Here is a 23,787-nt window from a genome sequence, read left to right on the forward strand (position 1 = left end):
GCAGAGTTGGGAGGCCTGGAGCTGAGCCTGCTGACGTGCCCCCCTACTTTCCTAACCCCAGCCCTGGCCCAAGGCAGTTCCTCCGCTGCCATCTAATTACCAAGACCCTAGGGACATCTCAGTCCTCGTGATTTCTTTCTGTGAGGACCCCCAGGACTCATTTCCCTCAGGACCCCCTGCAGAGAAAAGCTGTGCTGCTCCTTAGCAAGTGGTGGCTGGCTAAATCCCTTTGTGATTCTGTTTCCCTTATCGAATTGGCCACTAGGAAGCTTGGAGCCGAGTCTGAAGTGCACCTGCACTGTGTGGAGGACCTGGCAACACACGTTCAGTAGCTTAACTACCTCCAAATATCAGGCGATCTCTGTGTCCCTGCATTTTCCCTTGTCCCCATTTCCTTGCCAAGGCTTTTCCATTTGCTCCTATCTTGTGTGCTTTCCATTTCTATACAGCTTCTTACACCCTTTCTGGGATCAGATGGACATTAATTAGTTTGTCCCTGCATTCTGTGCTGCTTCCTGTAGCTCTGGCAAATGCAGCTCCTAAAAGGAGCTGAGCTTCACAGGACAGACCTGTCCCGTGAGGCTGATGGGCTTCCCTGTAAAGAGTTTGGCTCATGGGTCAGACCCCTGATCACCATGACCTCTTGAGGTCAACAGTCTAATCTTGTGCCTTTGAACTGAACACAGAGCAAGTGCCTTCTTTGGTCCTGACCCTGTGGGTGCCCAGCACACACATGCCTGCCCTTGGGAAGTTCCTAGGGCCCGGGGTGGGCAGAGCTCTGGGCTGGGCACTCCTGGAGCAGAGCGCCAGGCCTTTCTCTGAGGAGCCTGCAAGCAGCAGAGGAGATGAGACCTGACACCAGACTCAGGAATCAGAGCCAAGAGTGTCAAGAGCCTGAGGGCAGCAAGGAGACATGGCAGGTTGGGGTGAGAGAGAGGAGAGGAGAACCAGAGATCTGCTACTTGTGGTGTCGTGGAAGACTCCAGAGGAGGACGTGGGAGCTGGAGAAGGGAAGGTGGAGATGGGGAGATGGGGAGACAGGGGATACGGGGTGGTGAAGGGCAGGCCAAGCAGAGGGGAAAGCAAGGGGGAGGGTCCAGAGGACTGGAAATGCAAAAGCAGGTTCAGGGAAGCTGGGGGTTCTTTATCTGGAAAGTACCCTTTAGAAGATGAGCAAGGAAAGTTGAATCTCGGAATATGGGGCAGGACCTCACCAGAAGGCCTTAAATGCCAGGCTGGGTTTGGCCTTGCTCCTGCAGGGCGGCAGTAAATCAGGAGCATCCAAGGGTGACCTCAGGAGGGTGGTGAGGAATACATCCAGGCTTGGTCCAGAAGGATCTCTCTGGCCCAGATGAGGAACGTGGACAAGAAGGCCCGGTGGGGTCAGAGACTGGGGTCAGGGGCTTGACCTGGGCATCAGCAGGGCTGAGAGGCCACGTGTGTCGTGTGTTTGGCCACTGATGAGGCCGAGACCCTCTTCTGCCATTCATGATCTAGCCCTGCTCACCCCTCTAGCTGTGTTCTCCTCACTCATATCATCCAGTTTACGTGTGTGTGTGTGTGTGTGTGTGTGTGTGTGTGTGTGTGTGTTTAACATCACCTTGCTAATCTTACTAAACCACATGTAGTTTCCCAAACATTCCATGTTTGCTTCTGTCTCTGGGCCTTTGCTTAGGCTGTTCCATCTGCCGGGGATATCTTCCCCCCACCTTACCACTGTCCTGTCAACATAGCCAACTCTTCCTCATCCTTCAAATCACAGCTCACATGTCACTTCCCCCGGGAAGCCTTCCCTGACTGCCATGTACAAATCTCCATTATTGCCTAGAGTACACTGGGTCCCAGTGGCCCGGACTCCTGTAGTGGCCTTGCTCACAGGATTCTTCACTCCTGTAAGGATGGGCTCATGCTTATTCTCTCCAGCCCCCAGTGCCAGGCACGGGGCCCAGTCGTCCAGTGGTGCTCAGTAGACAGAGTGAACAAATACAGGGCTGGATGAGGATCTGGAGAAGTTCAAGATGCCTGGATGATAATATTGGGAGTAATTACTACTGTAGATCAAGGGACCTTAATGTATCATGTAATTTAGCCCTCATGACAAGTCTATGAGACAGATGATTTTGTTATCCCCATTTTACAGATGAGGAAACTGAGAACTCAGACTTGAGTCACTTGCTCGCCCAGCTGGTAAGTGGCAAAGCTGGGATTGGAGCCCAGGCAGGCTGGCTCCAGAGGACACAGTGTGACCCTCTTAGCTGGGCTGAGTGGCGTGGCACGGCTGGGGTGCCTGCTGAGATGGTGGAGAGGGGGGGAAGGTGGTGAGTTCTGTCTCTTGCATTTCTGCCTTTTGTTCTTACGCTTGAAGAAATGACAAGCAAACAGGCCAGCAATAACCATACACCGTCTCACCAGATCCACAGAAGTAGCCACAATAACAGTCGGTTCGTTTGGTTGCCCTTCATAGCACATTGTCCACCCGGAACTGACCACTGTGCTGGTCGTGCCCGCTGAAGGTGAGCTCCCTGAGTGTCCCACCATCAGGGCAGCGAGCCTCATGCCCCTTTTGTCCTGTTTGTCTCCCGCAGATGTCATGGCATCCCCAGTACCGGAGCTCCAAGTTCCGCCACGTCTTTGGCAAACCAGCCAGCAAAGAGAATTGCTACGACTCGGTGCCCATCACCCACAGCGTCCACGACAATCACTTCTGCGCCGTGAACCCCCGTTTCATTGCGGTCGTGACCGAGTGCGCTGGTGGGGGAGCCTTCCTCGTCATTCCCTTGAGCCAGGTAAGGCTGCCTGCTAAGCCCCAGGTCCAAGCAGCCCTCTGGAGGCTGTACAGACAGAGGGGAAGCAGAAAGAGCCTGGGTTCTGGTCTCTTATGTGGATTCGAATCCTAACCCTGCTTATTACCAGCCATGTGACCTTGAGTCGGTTCACTTCCTTGAGCTTTGGTTTCCTCATTGAGAAAAAAAAATACCTATCCTGGGATTTCAGCTTCTAGCTGAAGCTACCTAGCTAGCTTCTAGCTACTCTTAGGACTACTCCCTCACTGCGAAATGATTCACTCCTGAATAAAATGTAATTTGTGATGCATTGCTGGGCTCACAAGATGTTGGGGAAATCTCCAAGGCCACTTCCCCTCCCCAGCAAAAAGAAACAAATCTTGAGCCAAAAAATCTAACTGGGAGAGGTAAGCAGTAAGCAAACAGAAAGAACAAGCTTGTCCTGCCGGCACATGTTAACAGTATAGGTTAGACCATATGCAATTGCTGATACTTAATAGTTTTTTAACCCAGAAGTGGTAATTTTGTATAGCTTAACTTAGTAGCAGACCTTGTCAGGATACCGAGCCTGAATCTTCTTAAGGCTGAACCTGCAAAAGAGCTAGAGAGATCCCGGTTGGTAGTGCCTCTGGCTCACAGCAGAGGCAGATAGGAAGTTTCTCCAGAGGAAGGCATCCCCGATGTGGACAGGACTCCTACAGAGTCAGATCAGGGAAATTTGTAATCTGAGATCACCAAGCATGTGAGCCACCACGAGGAAGAGTCAGCTGAGACAACAAACTACAGACTTAGACCCCCCCCCCCACAAAGGACTTCAGAAATTAAAGTCATAAATACAAAATGGAATCTCATAGACCAGGTTTTCTGATCCCAACGGAATTGAATTAGAAATCGACATCGAACGATACATTTTCAACTCCCATCCACTAGTATCTCACCAGGAGACCACAATGAGATGCCACCACAACCACAGAATTGACAAAGATGTAGAAATCTAACAATAGGAAGTTGTGGCAAGGACATGGAACAGTGTAAACTCTCAGACACTTCTGGTGACAGTGTCAACTGTCACACGTGGTTTTTTGGGGGGTTTTTTGGTGTGTTTTTTTGGTTTTTTGTCACATGTGTTTTGAAGCAAAACGTGACAGCTTCTAGTAAAGAGGAAAATACACATACGTTCTGACCCAGAGATTCCACTCCTTGGTATATCCCATGCAATGTGTTTACGTGCATCAGGACACAAATACAAGAATGTGCATAGGAGTGTTGTTAATATTATCACAAAACTGCAAAAACTCAAATGTCCAAGAATTGAATAAATAAATGATAATGTCTCCATAATAGGGAATCTGCACAGTCATGAAAAGGAACAAAGTATACATACATACGTACCACAACATGGATGAATCTTAATGACAATTTTGAGGAAAAGAAACCAAACAAATTACAAACGATCTCACTCTCTTTACCTAAAGATAGGTACAGACTAAATTAAATTCTACCTGAAGGGATGTATTAGTAAGTAGAACAATTTTCAGGAAGAGCAAGCAAAGGACTGTCATGAAATCCAGGACGATTATCACTCCCTGAGGGAGGGGAGTAGTTATGACTGGAGAATATCCATGGAAGGGGGGCGTCTTCTTTGTGTGGTGATAGTTCATGTCTTAACCTGAGAAGATGGCAGATGTATGGGTAATTTATTTTCCAGCAATTCATTAAGCTGAACACTTGCATTTCATGCCTTTTTTTATAAGCTATATTTTATACAAACACGTACATAAGGATGATACGATGTTCATGTGGTTTTACAGGCAGTTTCTATATAACTTCCAAGGAACTGATTATTCCAATATTTTGCAAACACATCTAGAGAGAAGAAAAAGAGGGACTTCTCCCCTCCTTGTTCTATGAGCCAATGTAACTTTGATTCCAAAACCAGATAAGGAGAAAACAAGAAAGGAAAATGACAGCGCAGTCTCACTCAAGATGTATGCAGAATGGCTAGCAAACAAAATCCAGCAGTGAATTTAAAAAAGGATGCATTCTAACCAAGCTGGATTTATTCCAGAAACTAAGGACAGTTTAATATTAATAAGTCTAGAAACATAAATCATTACATTAACAAATGAAGGGAGAAAGCCATACAGTCATCTCCATAAATGCAGAAAAATCATTTGATAAAGCTCAGTACCCATTCATGATATAAATTCTTAGCAAATCGGGAAAAGAGCATTTCACTAACATAAACAGAATTTTTAAAAACTTTTATTTAGATTCACCCGTTGCTAACATTCTGCCAGGGTTACTTTTTATCTCTTTTATATCTTTCTCTCCATATGTGTATGTATAGAAATTTTATGTCTGGACCAGTTGGGGTCTGGTCCCCCAACTCAGGACCCTTCATTGTATTTTGTCATGTGTCTTAGTCTACTTCATTTCATGATACTAACATTTTTAAGCAGGTAAAGGACAGCTATTTTGTAGAACATTTTAAAATTTGGATTTTTGAAATTGTTTTCTCATGATTAGATTTATATTATACATTTTGGGTAAGAATATTAAACAAATGGTGTTGAATCCTCAGTTCATATGTCTTGTGACACATGTTGTCAGTTTGTCCCATTATTGGTGATATCAGTGATATTTGATCTCTTTGTTAATATGATGCAAACATTCATAAAGATGGAATGTTAGAAACATCCCTTTAAAATCAGCAGTGAGGTAAAGGTCCTGGCCTGCACAGTAAAGCTGAAAAATAAGTTAAGGTAGAAGGATTGAAATGGAAGACACAAAATCACTCTTCTTTATAGGTATGATTGCCTACATAGAAACCCAAAAGAATATATGGTCAAATTATTAGAAAAATGATAAGGGTTTTTGGAAGGTGGCTGCATACAAAAAAATCAGAATACAAAAATGAATTGCATTTTTATATACTAAGAACACTTACAATATGTAAACATTTGCAGTGCAATAAGATTAGATATATAGGAATGAACAAACAAAAGGAGGAAAATACAGAGCATTATTGAAAAACTAGTATTAAAGATCACCTAAATAAGTGGAAATGTATACCATGTTCATGAATGGCCTCTCTTTCTCCCTCTCCCAAATCTCCAAGGCATTCTTCTTTTTTGGATGTAGTCTACAGCATATTCCTTTCTTAGGATACCACACCCTGATTACTTTGAATTAGAGTTATTTGTGTTCTTCTGCTAGTACCTCCTAATGCACTTGGAATGGGGGGAGCGGAGAATGGCTACTGTGTTGACCTAAATATCACATGTTGGGCATGCAGTTGGTGCTCATAAATTTTCATTGATTGAACAAATTACCCAATGATTGTTCATCTAAATAAATAGGGAGGGTGTCGTTGGCAAAAGGAATGGCATCAGCAAAGGCATAGAGGTGGGACTGTACATGGAGTGACCAGATAATAATGCAGAGAACAGTCTGGCCAGAACAAATGAACAGTCTGTGTCGAAGGGGAGGAAGGGAAGTACCCTGGGGACCTGGATGGGGCCAGATGAGAAGGGCCTTGAATGCCAGGATGAGAAGTGTGAACTGTATTCTAGAGCTGAAATTTTTCATGCTGGGGAGGGACAAGTATAAAATGGGATTTATGGAAAGACTTAAAGGTCAGAGTTCAAAGGTCTCCTAGGGATGACCCATTTAACCACTTGTTTTTCTCAAGCTCTGGGTGCTTTTAAAAGGCTCTATCCAGGGGCACCTGGGTGGCTCAGTTGGTTAAGCATCCAACTCCCACTCGGGTCATGATCTTGTGGCTTGTGAGTTCAAGCCCCATGTCAGGCTCTGTGCTGACAGCTCAGAGCCTGGAGCCTGCTTTGGATTCTGTGTCTCCCTCTCTCTATGCCCCTTCCCCACTCACACTCTGTCTCTCTCTGTCTCTCAAAAATAAATAAACATTGAAAAAAGTTTTTTTTTAAGATTCTATCCACTGAACAGACTCTATATTAATGTGTTTTTCAGATTTTTATTGCTCGGTCTTTTTCAGAAATGTCTGTTTCTTTTTTTAATGTTTTATTTATTTATTTTTGAGAGAGACAGAGACAGAGAGGATGAGCCTGCTAGTGGGGGAGGGGCAGAGAGAGAGAATCCCCAAAGAGAAAGAATCCCCAGCAGGCTCCGCACTTGTCATCACAGAGCCCGACATGGGACTCAAACCCACAAACCATGAGATCATGACCTGAGCCAAAATCAAGAGTCAGATGCTTAACTAACTGAGCCACGCACCCCCAGAACTAAATTTCTAACTCAGTGAACTACTGAGTATAAGTAGGTACTAACAACTGATTTAAGAAAATAAGTTGGTGTGATGTGTTGGAGTGTTACCTGGGTGGGGAGGGTGGACCTGGTTTAGAAAGATAGGATGATCAGAGAAGGTCTTTCTGGGGAGGCAACATTTGAGCAGAGAGCCACCTGAAACTCTAGAAGTGGGGTATTCGGGCAGAGTGAATAGCAAGTGCAAAGGCCCTGGGGTGGAAATGAGTTTGGTGTGGGCTCTGGCTTTGGTGTGTTTGAGACACAAACTGGTACAGTGTCACAGGGGCAAGAGCAATGGGAGGTAAGGTCAGAGAGGGGAGCAGCGTTAGGACTGTGAAGGCCTTGGAGGACAGGGCAGGAGTCTGCCTATTCTGAGTCCAGTGAGAAGCCACTGGAGAGTTGAAACCCACTTGTCCTGTACAGCCTGATCCTGGGTAAAATGTGTGATTCCTTTTGGCCTTTTTGAAATATCGTAAATAGCCCAAGGACACATGTTAATTGCTTTTATCACAGACTCTTAGGAATCCAAGCACAACAGGAGGTGGAAGCCACTAATCAGGGCTCACACCTGAGTGTCACAACACAGACTCTGATTCCACGGGTCAGAAGTGGAGCTGGGGAATTTGCGTTCCAACAAGCTCCAGAGTTGCCAGATAAAACACAGAATGCCCAGTTAAACTTGAATCTCTCTCTCTCTTTTTTTTAGAGAGAGAGAGGGAGAAAGAGTGAGCGCGTGTGCACCCTTGCACGAGTGGGGGAGGGGCAGAGGGAGAGGGAGAGAGAGAATCTCAAGCAGGCTATGTGCCCAGTGCAGAACCCCACACAGGCCTCGACCTCATGACCTGAGCTGAAATCAAGAGTCAGCTGCTTAACTGAGCCACCCAGGGGCCCCAAAACTTGAATTTCAAATAAACACCGAATAACTTTTTTTTGCTTATTTTTTTTCTTTTTGATTAAACTTTTTTGTTTTGAGATCATTGTAGATTCCACATGCAGTTTTAAGAATAACATAGAGATTCTGTGAACCCTTTACCCAGTTTCCCCCAAAGGTAACATCTTGCAAGACTAGAGTACAATATCAAAACCAAGATATTGACATAGGTACAGTCTAGCTACAGAACATTGCCACCACCACAAAGATCCCTACTGTTGCTCTAGCCACTTCCCTCCACCCCCACTCTCTCTATAACCACTGACAACCACTAATCTGTTCTCTGATTTCTTTTTTTTTTTTTTAATGTTTATTTATTTTTGAGAGAGAAAGAGTGTGAGCAGGCGAGGGGCAGAGAAGAGAGGGAGACACAGAATCCAAAGTAGGGTCCAGGCTCCAAGCTGTCAGCACAGAGCCCAACGCAGGGCTCGAACTCACGAATGGTGAGATCATGGCCTGAGCCGAAATCAGAAGTTCATGTTCTCTGTTTCTATCCTTGGGCCATTTTATGTATTTATGTATTTATGTATTTATGTATTTATGTATTTATGTATTTATTTATTTATTTATTTATTTATTTATTTATTTATAATATGAAATTTATTCTCAAATTGGTTTCCATACAACACCCAGTGCTCATCCCAACAGGTGCCCTCCTCAATGCCCATCACCCACCCTCTCCTCCCTCCCACCCCCCATCAACCCTCAGTTTATTCTCAGTTTTTAAGTCTCTTATGGTTTGGCTCCCTCCCTCTCTAACTTTTTTTTTTCTTCCTTCCCCTCCCCATGGTCTTCTGTTAAGTTTCTCAGGATCCACATAAGAGTGAAAACATACGGTATCTGTCTTTCTCTGTATGGCTTATTTCACTTAGCATCACACTCTCCAGTTCCATCCACGTTGCTACAAAAGGCCATATTTCACTCTTTCTCATTGCCAAGTAGTATTCCATTGTGTATATAAACCACAATTTCTTTATCCATTCATCAGTTGATGGACATTTAGGCTCTTTCCACAATTTGGCTATTGTTGAGAGTGCTGCTATAAACATTGGGGTACAAGTGCCCCTAGGCATCAGCACTCCTGTATCCCTTGGGTAAATTCCTAGCAGTGCTATTGCCGGGTCATAGGGTAGGTCTATTTTTAATTTTTTGAGGAACCTCCACACTGTTTTCCAGAGTGGCTGCACCAATTTGCATTCCCACCAACAGTGCAAGAGGGTTGCCGTTTCTCCACATCCTCTCCAGCATCTATAGTCTCCTGATTTGTTCATTTTGGCCACTCTGACTGGCGTGAGGTGATATCTGAGTGTGGTTTTGATTTGTATTTCCCTGATGAGGAGCGACGTAGAGCATCTTTTCATGTGCCTGTTGGCCATCCGGATGTCTTCTTTAGAGAAGTGTCTATTCATGTTTTCTGTATCCTTGGGCCATTTTAAGAATGTCACATAGATGGAACCATACAGTATGTAACCTTTTGGGCTTAGCTTTGGTCACTCAGAGTAATTTCCTGGAAATCCATCCAGGTTGTTGCATGGATCAATTGCTCACTCTTTTCCATTGCTGAGTAATGTTCTGTGGTGTGGGTGCACGCCATTTGTTTAACCAGACACCCATTGAAAGCCACCGAGATTGTTTCCAATTTGGGGCTTTAGGCATATATAGATTTCTGTATGAAGATAAGTCTCCGTTTCTCCGGGTAAATGCCCACGAGTGCAGTCGCTAGGTCCTCAAGTAGCTTTACATGTTTGGGTTTGTAAGAAACTGCCAAGGTATTTTTTAGTACAAATGAAATATTTCACAGAGCATACTTATACTGAAAACTTTTTTGTCATTTATCTGAAATTTAAATATCCCTGGGCATCCTGTATTTTTATGCATCGATTCTGACATCCATACTCCCAGGTGATGCTGACGCTGCTGGTTTATAAACTACATTTTCAGTCGCTAGTCTCTAATCTAGTTCTTTTTGTAATTATGAAAGAATTGCAAACACAAGAGTAGATAAAAACAATAGTATGACTCTTCTTACCCAGATTCTAGAATTTTAAAGACTTTGTTCATCTTGCTTCGTCCATGTTTTTCTTTCCCCCCCTGAGGTATTTTAAACCAAATCCTAGACATTTTGTCATTTTACCCCTATAAATTTCAGCATGCAATTCTAAAACCTAGAGACATTTTCTGACATAAGTGCAGGGCCAGGATTGCAGCATTGACAATATCTTCTGTGTCACCTTATTCCCAGTGCATGTGGATACGTCCCTGATTGCCTTATAAATGCCTCTTTGCGTTTGGTTGCTTTGAATCAGGGTCCGGAAAGATCCACGCATTGCATTCGGTTGATATTTTCTTAGGTAACCACAGGCAGCCTGCTCGAGTAGGACCAGAGGAGAGTGGGAGAGGACACGCATGCTGGGCCTTTGATGCAGCACTTCCAGAGAGACAGGCCTGTAGGGCCCTTTTTCACGTGGTGACCAAGGACGGTGCTTACGCCAATCTCTTCCTTAACTCCTTCTGTAGGAAGTATTGCCCCATTGTACAGATGAGGATGCCGAGGCTCAGGGAGATGACTTCCCCAAGGACCCTGAACCCTGAGGGTAAGGACTGGAATGTGGCCCAGACCTGGATGTGGCCACAGGGCCCTGTTCTTGCTTAATTCGTCTGTGTGCTGCTTCTCAGCTTGGGCTCTGGTTTATATGGGCTGCTGGTCAGATACCAGGAATGACATCCCAGCCAGGCACAGAAAGGTGTCAGTAAACTAGAGCCATGAGAAGGAACAGAGGTACAAACTAGCTAATTATTTAATGGAGTGTATACAGGAGCATAAGTATCGGAAGGTGCCTGACCTCGCCACAGCGTCCTAGAATGTATTCTCAGATGGACTAGGCAGCCCCAGGTACTGGGTGATTCTGCAGGCAGGCTCCTTCCTCTCACTGTGACCCAGGGCAAGACTGTTTGGAGAGAGACTCTGGCAGCCTGGGCAACAAGGGCTGTGCTCAGGGAACAGGAAGGTGTGGAGACAGGCCCGCCCAGAGCCTGGGGACAGGCCAGGTTGGGCTCCTGATCCTGGGGCCTGGCCTGCATCAAAGCCACCCCTGGGGGTGTGCAGGGTGGACTTTGCCATGAGGTGTGGTAGGTGGGGGGACCTGGAAACAAGGGCAGGCAGAACCCTGGGAATGGGCCCTGGGAGTGGACCAGATCAGAGGAGTCAGACTGACACTGTGGTGCCCGGGAGAAGGGGAGGGGTGCCTCTCTGCTGTGCCAGTACAGGCCCCACTGATTCTCAAGCTTGTGTCTGACCCTGTCACTCCCCTGCTCGGTCCCCTCCCAGAGCTCCCCATTGCCTGCAGACGAATCCTGCCTTCCTCATCAGGCTTCTGTCTCTGTCCCAGCCAACATGTTGAACCTCCAACCTTCCGTGGAACACATTTGTTCCCTCCACACTCAGATTCTCTTTCTAGAAATGTAGGGGGTGGGCTAGTATGACATGTTGCTTCCTGTTTTGTTTGTTTTGTTTTGTTTTGTTTTTGAAAGTCTCTTCAGTTCCAGGGAGGTCCTCCGTGAGAGTCGTGCCCAATGCCAATGATAACTACAGGGAGAGGGGGGCAAATGGCAGAGCAGGGAGCGAGAGGAAAGATTCCCAGTTCTCAGGGCTCTGCTGCAGACTGGCTCCGTGGCCCTTAGCACATGACTGTCAACCTCTCTGCTCCCCGACTGCTGCACCTTAAATGGTGATTTTCCCCGGGGTAGTTGGGAGCTAAATCAAATAATGTGAGCGAAGCACGAAGCATGGGCCTGGCACATAAATGGCCCCCTAAATTATGGTTTCTAAAGAACAACATTTACAGCCCTATTCCTTACAGGCGTGAGAATGTGCTCGTTCAAGTTCACTCATTGGAATACGATCTAGGCATCACTTTATTCACGGAGGGCACCCTGGCTCAGTCACCCATCAGTTGTGCAGGGAGAGATGGGAGTCCCCTGTGGAACAGTTGGGACTCACACTGAGCACATCCTTGGGCCCCTGAAGCATTTTGAGTGACAGTTTTTACTGTCACTGTGTCACTGTAATCACTGTAATCACTGGGTCGCTGTGATTAGCTCTGACAAACTTACGCTGGTGAATTTACTGAGAGCCTACCATGTACTAGGCACTGTCTTAAAGTGCTTTACTTGTATGAGCTCATGTAATCACTCGCACCCTGCGAAGTCCTACTACTGTTGCCATTTTGTAGATGAGGAAACCGAGGCACAGACAGCCGAGGTCTCTTGCCCAGGGTCACACGGTTGTTAAGTGCCGTAGCAGGGACTCAAACCCAGGAAGCGTGAGTCAGCGTGCCTGCCTAACCTCTTCTACACTATGCAGCCTACCTCCACCTGTACTCGTGCCTACCACCCCTGCCTCCCATGTCCACCCTGGGCTGTTGGAAGGGTTCCTGGAGGTCGTGACACTGTTGTGGGAATGGCCGCACCCTGTTGAGTGTTGGGTGTTGTGGGGACGGCCGCACTGCTGTCCCATCCCAGCAGCTGAGGTCTGCCTGCCCCAGAGTGTCCTCCACCTGCCTAGCTCAGCCTTCCGAGTCCCACAGTTCCATCCACTCAGGGCAGCCCCACCGAGACTTGGAAGTGGCATCTCTCCGGGCTGAGCAGCCAGCTTCTGCACCCAAGCCAGGGTTCCCTGCAGTCTGCGAGGAGGGCGGGTGTACCTCCCCTGATTTAGAGCTGCGTCCCCCATAAATCAGAGGCCTGGCCCTGGCTGACTGCTGGACTAGTGGACTGAAAGGCAGAAGTGGCCTCCTGATTCTAAATGTCCCTGTCATGACAGGGCTTTTAGCAGCTCGGTCAATAGCCCATCAGGCTGGTTAATAATGTCCATTAATGTCAGACCTCAGCATAAAACCCTGTTAGGCAGAGCAACCTGCTGGCCCCAGGGGAGAACGAGCCATCCCTTGTTCTCTGAGAAGGAAGAGAAGTTGTCTGGGGCTGGGGTCTCTGCTTTGGGAGGCCTGGGAGGAGCGCTGCCCCATCTGAGCCATGCCTGGCCCCCCAAGCACCTCCTGAGTCTGAGGCTCAGCTGAGCCTCCACCCACAGTGGTCTGAATGGAGCTCCTGGGCAGCTTGCCTCCTGTCAGCCAAGGCCAGCCTGACGATCAGCTCTTCCCAGAAACCTTCAGGACAAAATTGTGGCAGGGCTCTGGGCCAGAGAGCAACTGGGTGTGCCATAACGAAAGACCGAGCACTGTTCATGCCCTTTGACCCAGGAAATGAGCTAAGAGAAGGAAAGGCTGTGTGCATAAGTGGGGCAGGACACTGACTCAAAGAGGGCTGAGAGCCCTCAAGCACAGCAAGTACAGCACAGATACACCTGGGAGCCAGAGCCCTGGGCTGCAGCCCACTCTGCCCTCCACATTCTCTGTGACCCTGAGCAAGTCCCTCCAGTTTGGGGCCAGCGAGAGAGCTGTAATCCATTAGTGATGCCTGCCATGGGGGCAGGTAAGAGAGTTCGAAGGGTTTTTACTGGTCCTGGTCTTTGAGAGCCCTTCAAGATCTGCAGTTTTAGGGGTGCCTGGGTGGCTCAGTTGGTTGAGCATCTGACTCTTGATCCTGGCTCAGGTGGTGATCTCATGATTTGTGAGTTTGAGCCCCACATTGGGCTTCTCCCTTAACAGCACTGATCCTGCTTGGAATTCTATCTCCCTCTCTCTCTGCCTCTCACCTGCTTCTCGCTCTTTCTCTCTCAAAATAAATAAATAAACTTAAAAAAAAAAAAAAAGATTTGCAGTTTTATAACACATTTTTGGCCGATCCTGGAAGGACCCATCTTTTCAGAAAGTTTAGAGTTTTGTGTTAACAAATGTCTTTCGTTTATTGCAAAATCCACACTGTTTTATAGAAAGTTTGCAAAAATTTAAAAAAAGAAACACAGATGATAAAACTACCATTTATCCCACTGTCTACAAATAACCATGAATAACATTTTGGTGCCTTTCCTTCCAGTCTTTTTTCCCTCATTTTTTATACACACGTGGGTATGCATACACACATGTATACACATAATAACAGCTCCTCTTTTTTAAGCACTTACTCTAGGGCACCACTGTTCGGCTTTTCACGCACAATATTTCATTTTACCCTCATAACAGCCCTGTAAGGAAGAGATTATTATTCACATTTTACACATGAGGAAAAAGGAGCTTGCAAAATTTGAGCAGGTGCAGGACACGATCAGATTTTAATTTTTGAAAGCTCACCGACAACAGCGGGCAGAATGGCCTGGAGGCGAGGCAAGAGGTCGCTGGCCGGAGCGGTGGTCCTGTCAAGACCTGGGCAGGGCCTATAGGGTCACGTTCTCCCTCCAGGACACTGGCCCCAGGAGCAGGGGGCGTGCACCCCTCTTCTTGTTGAGAAGCCCAAATGGAACTCACACATCACTAACAAATGACACATGTCCAAGTTCTTTGCTTTTCTCTGTCTGAATGTATATATGAGGGTATAATTTTCTTTTCCTAACCATTCGAGGATACATTACCTATACCTTTGACCTTTACCCCTAAATACTTGAGTGTTTCCTGAAAGTACAAATATTCTCTTATATAACCATATCATGTTATCAACTTCACAAAGTTTAACATTGTAACAATACTTTAATCTACATTTCATGTTCCAATTTATCAAATAATGTCCTGTATAGAGTTCCCCCTCCAGTATGGGATCCAGTCAAGGGTGAGGTGTCTAATACCCTTTCCCGAGAGGTAAGAGCTGAATTGGGCAGAGTATGTCTGAAGGGGAGCCCAGGACCACTACCTCTGTTTGCAGAACTACTAAGATGCATGCATAAAGCCTCCATGAGCCAGGGTCTCAGTGTCTGTGTTTGCTAGTTTGCCAGAGTGACCCAGAAGCCCTGTGTCTTTTCCCATAGTAGCTGCAGTCTTACTAAGCCAGGTCCGAGATGCTTCTGCATCTTTGCTGGATCTCAACTAGGCAGGGTCTCAGTGGTTTCTACAGAGTTGGGGAGGTGAGGTTAGGAGAGGCGGTGGGTGTTCCTTGAGCCCACTCTGTTCTTGAAAGACCTTTTGTAAAGATCCTGAGAGCATTGATCCTGCGGGGTCAAATAGTACATCCTGTGCTCCCCAGCCCCTCGCATGGGGCCTGTCCCTACATATGTCATGTAGATTTGCTGAATGAATGGATGTAGGCCATTTTTCTTCTCAGCTGTCTCTACCTCGGGAACGGAAAACTGGACTGCAGAGCATTCTGGTGGGGGCGGGGGTGGTGTTTCGGCATCTGAAGTTGGACGGTGGATGTGGACGAAGCCTGCTTTGGCAGGCAGAGGGCCTGGGGCCTGTTCTGCCGAGCTGTGCGATGTGATGTGTGACATATATGATGTGTGACATGAGTGTGCCGGTCGCTGCCAGCTCCAGGTTTCTATAACTGAACCGACACGCTTGCGCCATGGCCCAGGAAACCCAGGTCCGTGTGCGGGTCAAGAAGTCTCAGCTTGGGACCTGTGTCCCCCCAGTGCCCAGACAGCAATTCTCAGCAGGCAAAGTGGAAAGGGAAGAAAATGCTCTTTTTTTTTCTTTTTATTTGAAGTATAATTCACATTCCATAAAATTCACCTTTTTTTTAAGTTTATTTATTTATTTTGAGAGAGAGCGCACCTGTGTGTGCACAAGCAGGAAAGGGCCAGAGAGAAAGGGAGAGCGAGAATCCCAAACAGGCTCCACGCTGTCAGCACAGAGCCCAACACAGGGCTCGGTGTTCAGTCTCACAAACTGTGAGATCATGACCTGAGCTGTAACCAAGAGTCAGATGCTCAATTGACCAAGCCACCCAGGCATCCCTCACCATTTTAAAATGTACAGTTCAGGGGCACCTGGGTGGCTCAGTCAGTTAAGCACCTGATTTCGGCTCAGGTCATGATCTCACGGTTCATGAGTTCGAGTCCCTGTCAGCACAGAGCCTGCTTCAGATCCTCTGTCCCTTTCTCTCTCTCTCTCTCTGCCCCTGCCCCTGCCCCGCTTGTGCTCTCTCTCTTTCTCTCTCAAAAATAAATAAACATTAAAAAAATTTTTTTAATAAAATAAAGTATACAATTCAGGAGCACCTCAGTGGCTCATTTGTTGGGCGTTGGACTCTTGATTTTGGCTCAGGTCAGGATCCCAGGGTCATAGGATTGAGCCCTGCATCAGGCTTTCTGAGCACAGAGCCTGCTTAAGATTCTCTCTCTCTCCCTCTGCCCCTCTCTCCCACTCATGCATTCTCTCTCTCTCTCTCTAAATAAACAAACAAATAAATGAATAGGAAATTGAAGTATCAATAATAAAATACAAATTTAAAAAAATTAAAAAAATAAGATGTATGATTCAGTGGGGTTGTAAGGTAGTCACATGTTGTGCAAACATCACCACTGTCTTGATTTCATAACAATTTCATCACCTCACAAAGAAACTCCACACCCCTTAGCAGCCACTCCTTATTGCCCCCTCCCCCCCCACCCACCCCCCGGGTCCTGGGCAACCACTAATCTGCTCTCAGTCTCTATGGATTTACCTGCTCTGGATTTTTCAGGGTTCTGAATACTGGGCACCAGAAGATGTATCAATGTGCTCTAACGATGAAACCACATCTGGTCCATCATTTATGTGGAATCATGCAACGTGTGACTTTTTACGTCTGACTTCTTTCCCTCCGCATGTTTCCAGGGTTCATCCATGTTTCAGTGTGTGTCAGTTCTACATTCCCTCTTTGGCTGAAGTAATACTCCATTGTATGATATACTACATTTTGCATAGCCATTCATCCATTGATTGACATTTGGGTTGTTTCCACCTTTTGGCTATTATGAATAATGCTGCTACAAACATCGGTGTTCAGGTTCTTCGTAGGCTTGTGTTTTCATTTTTCATGGGGATATACCTAGGAGTGGAATCACTAGGTCACATGGTAACTCTATGTCTAACCCTTTAAGGAACTGCCAGACTGTTTTCCAAAGTGGCTGCCCCATTTTTTCATTCCCATCAGCAGTGTGTGAAGGGAAATATCCTTTTACTGAACACCTACTACGTGCTAGGCACTGTGCTAGACCCTTTCCACACTTCATCTATGATACTCAACACGAACCTTATGAACATACTGAGGACAGCGCTGAAGCTCAGACAAGTGATGTGACTCCCCCAGCATCACACAGAGAATAGTGGTGGTGCCTAGATTCACACTCCGTTCTGTCCCTTACATTTTCCAGTCTACTCAGTGATTGCTGACTGCCCAACTGACTGCTTAAGTGGAATTAGTCCCCTCTTCTCTCCAACACTCCTGGGCACTGTTTTGCAGACAGGAAAGTTGGACCCCCACTACCCAAAGGTCTGCGGGCACAAAGGGAACGTCTTAGACATCAAGTGGAATCCTTTTAATGATTTTGAGATCGCCTCCTGTTCTGAAGATACCACAGTGAGTATCAGCACATAAGGCGGTTCCCTTTCCCGAAATGAGTGGGATTGGGGCACAGGGAGATGGAATAGTGTCTGTACTTGGCTCTGATGCTCCTGACCCGCTGATCCTTCATGAGGTGAGGTCACTGTGTGTGGGGAAGGGCTTAGTGAGATTGAGTGGGAGAAGTTCTGGGCTCTGGGACTTGGAGCACCACACCTTTAGGCCTCCTATCTGGGACTTAGTTCCCCCCACTTATAGAATGGACATAATAGCCCCCAAGCAGCTAATGAAGATCCACAGAGACTCCTATTCCAGTGGAAAAGCCCATCTTTTGGGGGAACTATAAAATGCTTTAAGGAGCATTTTTTATTGCAGTCAGAAAATATTGTGACAATCTCACAGACAGTGGGGAGGGGAGCTTTAAAAGGATAAGAATGGGATCCTTAGATGAATATGGGCACCACAACTTTCCCAAAAGCTTTAGCCCCACCAACTTTTTTGAGCCCCTGTTCTGGATCAGGGTCATAATCCCTGCTACCCACAATGTTCAGTGTTACTTATTGATAATTTCTTCTGTTCCCACTTCAAAAATGCCGTGAGTATGGCTTAAAACAAAAGACACAGATATGATCAGATGATTAAAATAAGGATGAAGGGCACAGTGACAGTTTATTTTGTGCCCATTGTGTTCCTGACTCTCAACTACACGTTACCATTTCAATCTGTCTTCCTGGCAGCCCCACGAGGTAAGATTTTTTTTTTTTTATGGAGAAACTGAGGATCTGAGAGGTGAAGCAGTTTGTCCAAAGTCACACAGTCTGAGCAAGGCTTCAGACTGAGGCTTGATTCTAGAGCCCAGTATGTTTTCACTGAGCTATGCCACTTCCCTAAGTGGCAGCAGCCACAGATGGAGGAAGTGAGGAAATAATACTCAGAATGTTGGTTTTGAAGGGTTGCAAGCGTAGAGTTCCAGGTTTAACTCAGAGCTGCCTGGCAGTCAAGGCAAAAAGGGAAATAGAATGTATTGCAGAAGCCTTTACTGTCTGATTAAAAGGAAACTGACCAGTTCGTCAGGAGAAGCAAGTGGAAAATTCTCAGAAGACTTGTGCCAGTCGCATATAGGGGTTGCCGAGGAGCGTAAAGGACAGTATCTGCCAGGATGGTTTCACTGAAGGGGCAGTCAGGCCCTGTGAGAATTGGCTTTGCCTCCAATGGTGGGATGTTGAATATCTGACTCTGTCCCCTGACTCTGACTCTGAGTCCTGAAATACTTGCCTTTTCAGGCCTGCTTTGAAGACTCCCTCCAAGATCTTCATGAAATTCCTAGCTCTTCTCATCTCCTGCCACCAGTTCCTTCCCATATGCCCCCGGGGGCAGGAAGAGTGCACACAAGTATCAGGGGTGGCAGTGCCTAACCTCAGGCCCTCCCATGTAGAGTGTTCAGCTGTCTCCTCCCTGTCCCCACCCTGTGGGGCAGGGATGACCCTGTAGCTCTGAGGAGTCTGGGGGGTGGTCTCTGCCCCTCCCACACAGGTCTGCCCGAAGTCCGTCCTCCAGCAGGGGCCAGTTCTGTGCAGTAATAGGATTCACCCAACTCGTCGTCTAGAGCACCTGGCACTCGCCTCATGGGGCTGCCTTCCTGGTTTTAAATCCAGATGACCAGGAAATAAATATTTGTCGAATCGAAAACAAAGTCTACCTGAAAACCCTGGGTATCTCTGAGGGAAAACGGACATACAATCACATAGGAGCCTGAGAACCCCAAAGGACAACAAAGAATATCAGGTTACTGGCCATCCCCTCCGTAACCGGGAGCTTTCTACCAAGGAAGCGCCTTCCATCCTCAACAGCACTGCTCTGGAAGGAGGCCCCAGCCCCTCCTCCCAGGCCCTTACTGTGGAATACAGGCTGTGACCCCCTGCAGCCTGGCCTTCTGACCCTTCATCTTTCCTCTTCCAGGCCATCCAAGGGGGGCACTCCAAAGGAAAGAGCTTCTCCCTACCCTATCCTGCTCCAGAGACTGCACTGGCTCTCTAGTGCCCTGACAATATAGCACAAACTCCTCCTCCTGGCATTTGAGCCTTCCTCCTAGCCTACACCTTTGGGACAAGGAAGGGGTAGACCAGTGTACTCTGAGAGATAGTCTAGGCTGGGAGTCGGATTTGCTCTGACATCAGCCTGGGAGTCAGGCCTATGGCCCACCCAGCTCCCCACAACTCAGGTCATTAGGATGGCAAGGATTACCAAGAGGGAGATCTGGAGGTCTGGGCTCAGCTCTGGCAATGTCAGCCCCTGTTTGGGCTGGAAGACCTTGGCAAAGCCTCTGTCCCTCTAAGGGTTCCCTGCCCCTCCACTGAGTGAGAGATGGATACAGAGAGCACTCCCCTGGCCCTTCTGCTGGGCACTGCCAGCTCTGTGGCTTAGGGTGGCTGGGGTGCCAAGGTGACCCTGGCTAACAACACTCCCCCACCGGCTGTGTCTCCCCTGAAAGATTAAGATCTGGGACATCCCCACGCAGCTGCTGACGAAGAACCTCACAGTCTTCAGGAAGGAGCTGATGGGCCATGCCCGCAGGGTGGGCCTGGTGGAGTGGCACCCCACGGCCGCCAACATCCTCTTCAGCTCTGGCTATGACTACAAGGTGGGTCCCTGCACTCAGTTTCTGGGGCCACCCTACCAGATGACCAAACTGGGCAGCTTAAGACAACAGAACTTTATTTTTACATTGTTCTGGAGACCAGAAATCTGAAATCAAGGCATCAGGAGGGCCACGCTCTGTCCTAAGATCTTAGCGAAGAATCCTCCCATGCCTCTTGGGACTTCTGGTGGCTCCACGCATTCCTTGGCCTGGAGCTGTATCACTTCAACCTGCCTCCAGCTTTACATGGCCTTCTCTGTGTTTCTGTGTGTCCTTTGCTCTTCTTATAATGACACCAGTCATTGGTTGTAGGGCCCATGCTAATCCGGTATGACCTTATCATAATTGATTACATCTGCAAAGATCCTGTTTCCTAATAAGGTCACATTCTGAGGCTCCAGGTGGACCTGAATTTGGGGTTGGGCGGGGGGGGGGGGGGGGGGGGGGCAGGGGAGTACACTGTTCAACCCATTAATCTGCTCAGAGGGGATGGGTTGGGCTGGGCCCTGGCCAGAGAAGCTTCCCATTGCCCCGTTGACAGCCAAGCTGGAAGTCTGTGGGCCTGTGGATTGGGAAAATTCACAGGATAGGAGCCCTAGATTCTATTCCAACTAAGTTTCTGCCTTGCAGTATGAACTGGGAAAGTCCCTTGCCTTCTCTAGGCCTCAGTTTCTCTATCTGTACAGAAATGGAGTTGGTGTGACCATAGCCATGGCTTTTAAACTCATCCCTTCACGACATGGGGCTTCACAGAGGCACTTTGGGGGCTTCTGTGATGAAGAAAGGGTGGGATAGGAGTGGCTGGCAGGGCCTCTTCCCTTCTTGTTTTCTTTAAATTTTTTAATGTTTGTTTTTATTTTTGAGACAGAGAGACAGAGAGCAAGCAGGGGAGGGGCAGAGAGAGAGGGAGACACAGAATCCGAAGCAGGCTCCAGGCCCTGAGCTGTCAGCACAGTGCCTGATGCGGGGCTCAAGCCCATGAACCACGGAGATCATGACCTGAGCCGAAGTCGGACAGTTAACTGACTGAGCCACCCAGGCGCCCCAGGGTCTCTTCCCTCCTGATCAGAAGTACTCCTTTTTCTGTTTATGTAGGGTGAGTGTGCAGGGCGCTGCGATGATTGTGCACATTATTCTGCACACAGCTCCAGGGGGTGCAATTCATACCATGGGCTATGAGAATGGATTGCCCTGGAGCTGTGCAGTGCACAACCTATGCAGCTAAACATGGCAGTCCTGTTTATCTGTGTGAGGTGGAAACTGCTACTAATAACTGTTTGAAACCCCCTGGTCTAGCTCATCCCCTACGGTCCTCCAGCCATGGATGTTTTGTTGCTCCAAAGCAGATGGTGTTTTCTTTTCACCACCAGACAGCCTGACTCCCGGCTTCCCCTTTTGCCACGTGGCAGCTTCAGCCGGCAGATCCATCCTCCCACCCAAGACTTCTTGGCCAGACTGCCATCTGTGTCTTCCCTCCTGGGGATACCATGTTTCACTGCAGCCTGGCGGGCTTGCGACTGTGGGAGCCAGGGGCGGGGCAACACTGTGCTCAGAGCCAGCTCATTGCCATACAGGTGATGGTCTGGAACCTGGACACAACGGACTCTGTAATCAATAACCCCGTGAGGACAATTTGCTGCCACCAAGATGTGATCCTTTCCATGTCCTTCAACCCCAGTGGCAGCCTGCTGGCCACCACCTGTAAAGACCGCAAGATTCGGATTCTCGACCCCCGGGCAGGGACCGTCCTCCAGGTGTGTGCTGGGTTAGGATCGGGCTTGGGGACAGAGGAGCAAGGAGTGGTGAGGGGCTGGGGGAGGCTTCAGAGAACAGGGTGGTAATGCCATCAGCATTCTGGCCAAGCCTTCACATGTGCTATAGCTTCTGTCCTCCCGGCTGGGAGGTAGCGGATGTCACCCCCAATCTTCAGATGAGAAAACTGAGGCTGAAGAGAGGTAAGGTGACGTGCCCACACTGAAAGCTGAGCTTTGACCCTGGTCTAACTCCAGAGCTTGTCAATGTGCCTTAGCTCTGTCAAGAGGCATGACACGACTGTCTGTCCACTGTGTGACCTTAGGCAAGCACTTCCCATTCTCTGGGCCACTGTTTCCTTATCTACAACAATGGACCATTAGTCCTTCCTCTTGGAGGACTACATGAGATAATCCAGATGACAGTGCCCGCCCAGCCCCATGCCTTGCATACAGTGATAGAGTGCTCAGTCAACTTTCAGAAAGAGCATGGAGCTGAGCAGAAGTTTGCCTCTATCCTGGCTCAGAAAAAAGAACTCTCACCAAAAATAACAGGAGAGACTCAATGTGGATGGGGTGGGAGTGGGGGGGTCTCTGGAAGGCTTCCTGGAGGTGGTCCCTCTGGAAAGATTCTCTAAGAGCTGGAGTGAACAAGGAAGGCATTCCAGGTCCTGCCACAGCACAAGCAAAGGCAGGGAAGCCAGAGACCCTAGCTGCTTGCTGCCCAGGAGTCCCTGACTGTACATACTGTCCAGGAAGCCAGCTACAAGGGGCACCGGGCCAACAAAGTGCTGTTTCTGGGGAACCTGAAGAAGCTGCTGTCCACAGGCACATCCCGGTGGAACCACCGTCAGATGGCCGTGTGGGACCAGGTGAGTCTCCTGTGTGAGCCCGCACCCTGCCCCTCACCATCACCCTTCAGCTGAGTGCTGGCTTCATTCATTCATTCATTCATTCATTCATTCCCTTGCTCATTTCTCAAGCACTTACTTAGCACAGCCTGCCTGGTGTGAAGGACCCAGGGATGAATAACAGGGAGATGCCAGCAGCTGGTGGGGCGAGCCCAGACCTTGTGCATCTTCTCGTTCAAGGAGACAGTGGCCATGGTGTAGGGGGTGGAGGGAGGTGGCTACTTCTGGAACCAGGACAGGGCAGGGGCTGGGGGGAGAGAAAGGAGATGACCTTCTGGGCAGAGGAAACAGCTGGAGCAAGGGCTTGGAAGGAAACACCAAGGCATGTGGGCAGAAGGAGCAGCTGAGGGGGGTGAGGGTGAGGGCCAGGCCAAGCAGTATTGATTGGAAGGATCACTTGGCTAGAGTTTCAAAGACTAGACAAATCACTTTCTCTCTCTACATCTCCATCATCTTTCACAACAAATCATAAAACAAGCAGGGGAGGGCTGGTGTGTGATCAGGCATGTGAGAAGTGATCTGTGAAAGGCAAAATGCCGGCAAAAGAAAAGGGGTGGTCTCCCTCCCTCTCTCTCTTTCTCTCTCTCTCTCGCGCACACACACACACACACACACACACACACACACACACACACATACACACACACATCCAGAGCCCCTTGACAGGGATTCTCATCTCCACCCTCCCCAGGAGCGACCCACAGGCCTTTCTGACTTCCCTTCCCTTACAGGACAACCTCTCCGTGCCTCTCTCAGAGGAGGACCTGGATGGCTCCTCGGGTGTGCTGTTTCCCTTCTACGACGCAGACACCAGCATGCTCTACGTGGTGGGGAAGGTCAGCCTGTCTTGGGAGGGAGGTGGCTGCCTGCACCGCTGAGGCAGGAAGCAGAACTACCCCAGCGCGGCCCTGCCCGTAGCCAGACAGCAGCCTGGCGCCCTCAGCCTGCAGGGCAGGGATAGGGACAGGCGGGAGGTACCGCACACTCTGGCCCTCTGGTGAGCACAGCACCTGGCCCACCTTCCTGGCTCCCTAGGAACACCTAGGGCCATGGCTTTGGT

At 48.3% G+C, this 23,787-nt stretch overlaps 1 protein-coding gene across 2 annotated transcripts in view; it reads left to right on the forward strand.

Annotated features, from left to right (window-relative positions):
• Nucleotides 1-23,787, forward strand: part of CORO2A (coronin 2A) — a 56,229-nt gene that overhangs the window by 25,123 nt on the left and 7,319 nt on the right. For both annotated transcript variants that reach the window (XM_027039521.2, XM_053204893.1), the window contains exons 2-7: nucleotides 2,586-2,786; nucleotides 17,329-17,445; nucleotides 19,919-20,068; nucleotides 21,640-21,819; nucleotides 22,572-22,688; nucleotides 23,459-23,563. In XM_027039521.2, the coding sequence (XP_026895322.1) occupies nucleotides 2,586-2,786; nucleotides 17,329-17,445; nucleotides 19,919-20,068; nucleotides 21,640-21,819; nucleotides 22,572-22,688; nucleotides 23,459-23,563 (870 nt within the window). The remainder of the gene's footprint in view (nucleotides 1-2,585; nucleotides 2,787-17,328; nucleotides 17,446-19,918; nucleotides 20,069-21,639; nucleotides 21,820-22,571; nucleotides 22,689-23,458; nucleotides 23,564-23,787) is intronic.

This window comes from Acinonyx jubatus, chromosome D4 (genome assembly GCF_027475565.1).
Source record: "Acinonyx jubatus isolate Ajub_Pintada_27869175 chromosome D4, VMU_Ajub_asm_v1.0, whole genome shotgun sequence".
NCBI lineage: Eukaryota > Metazoa > Chordata > Mammalia > Carnivora > Felidae > Acinonyx > Acinonyx jubatus.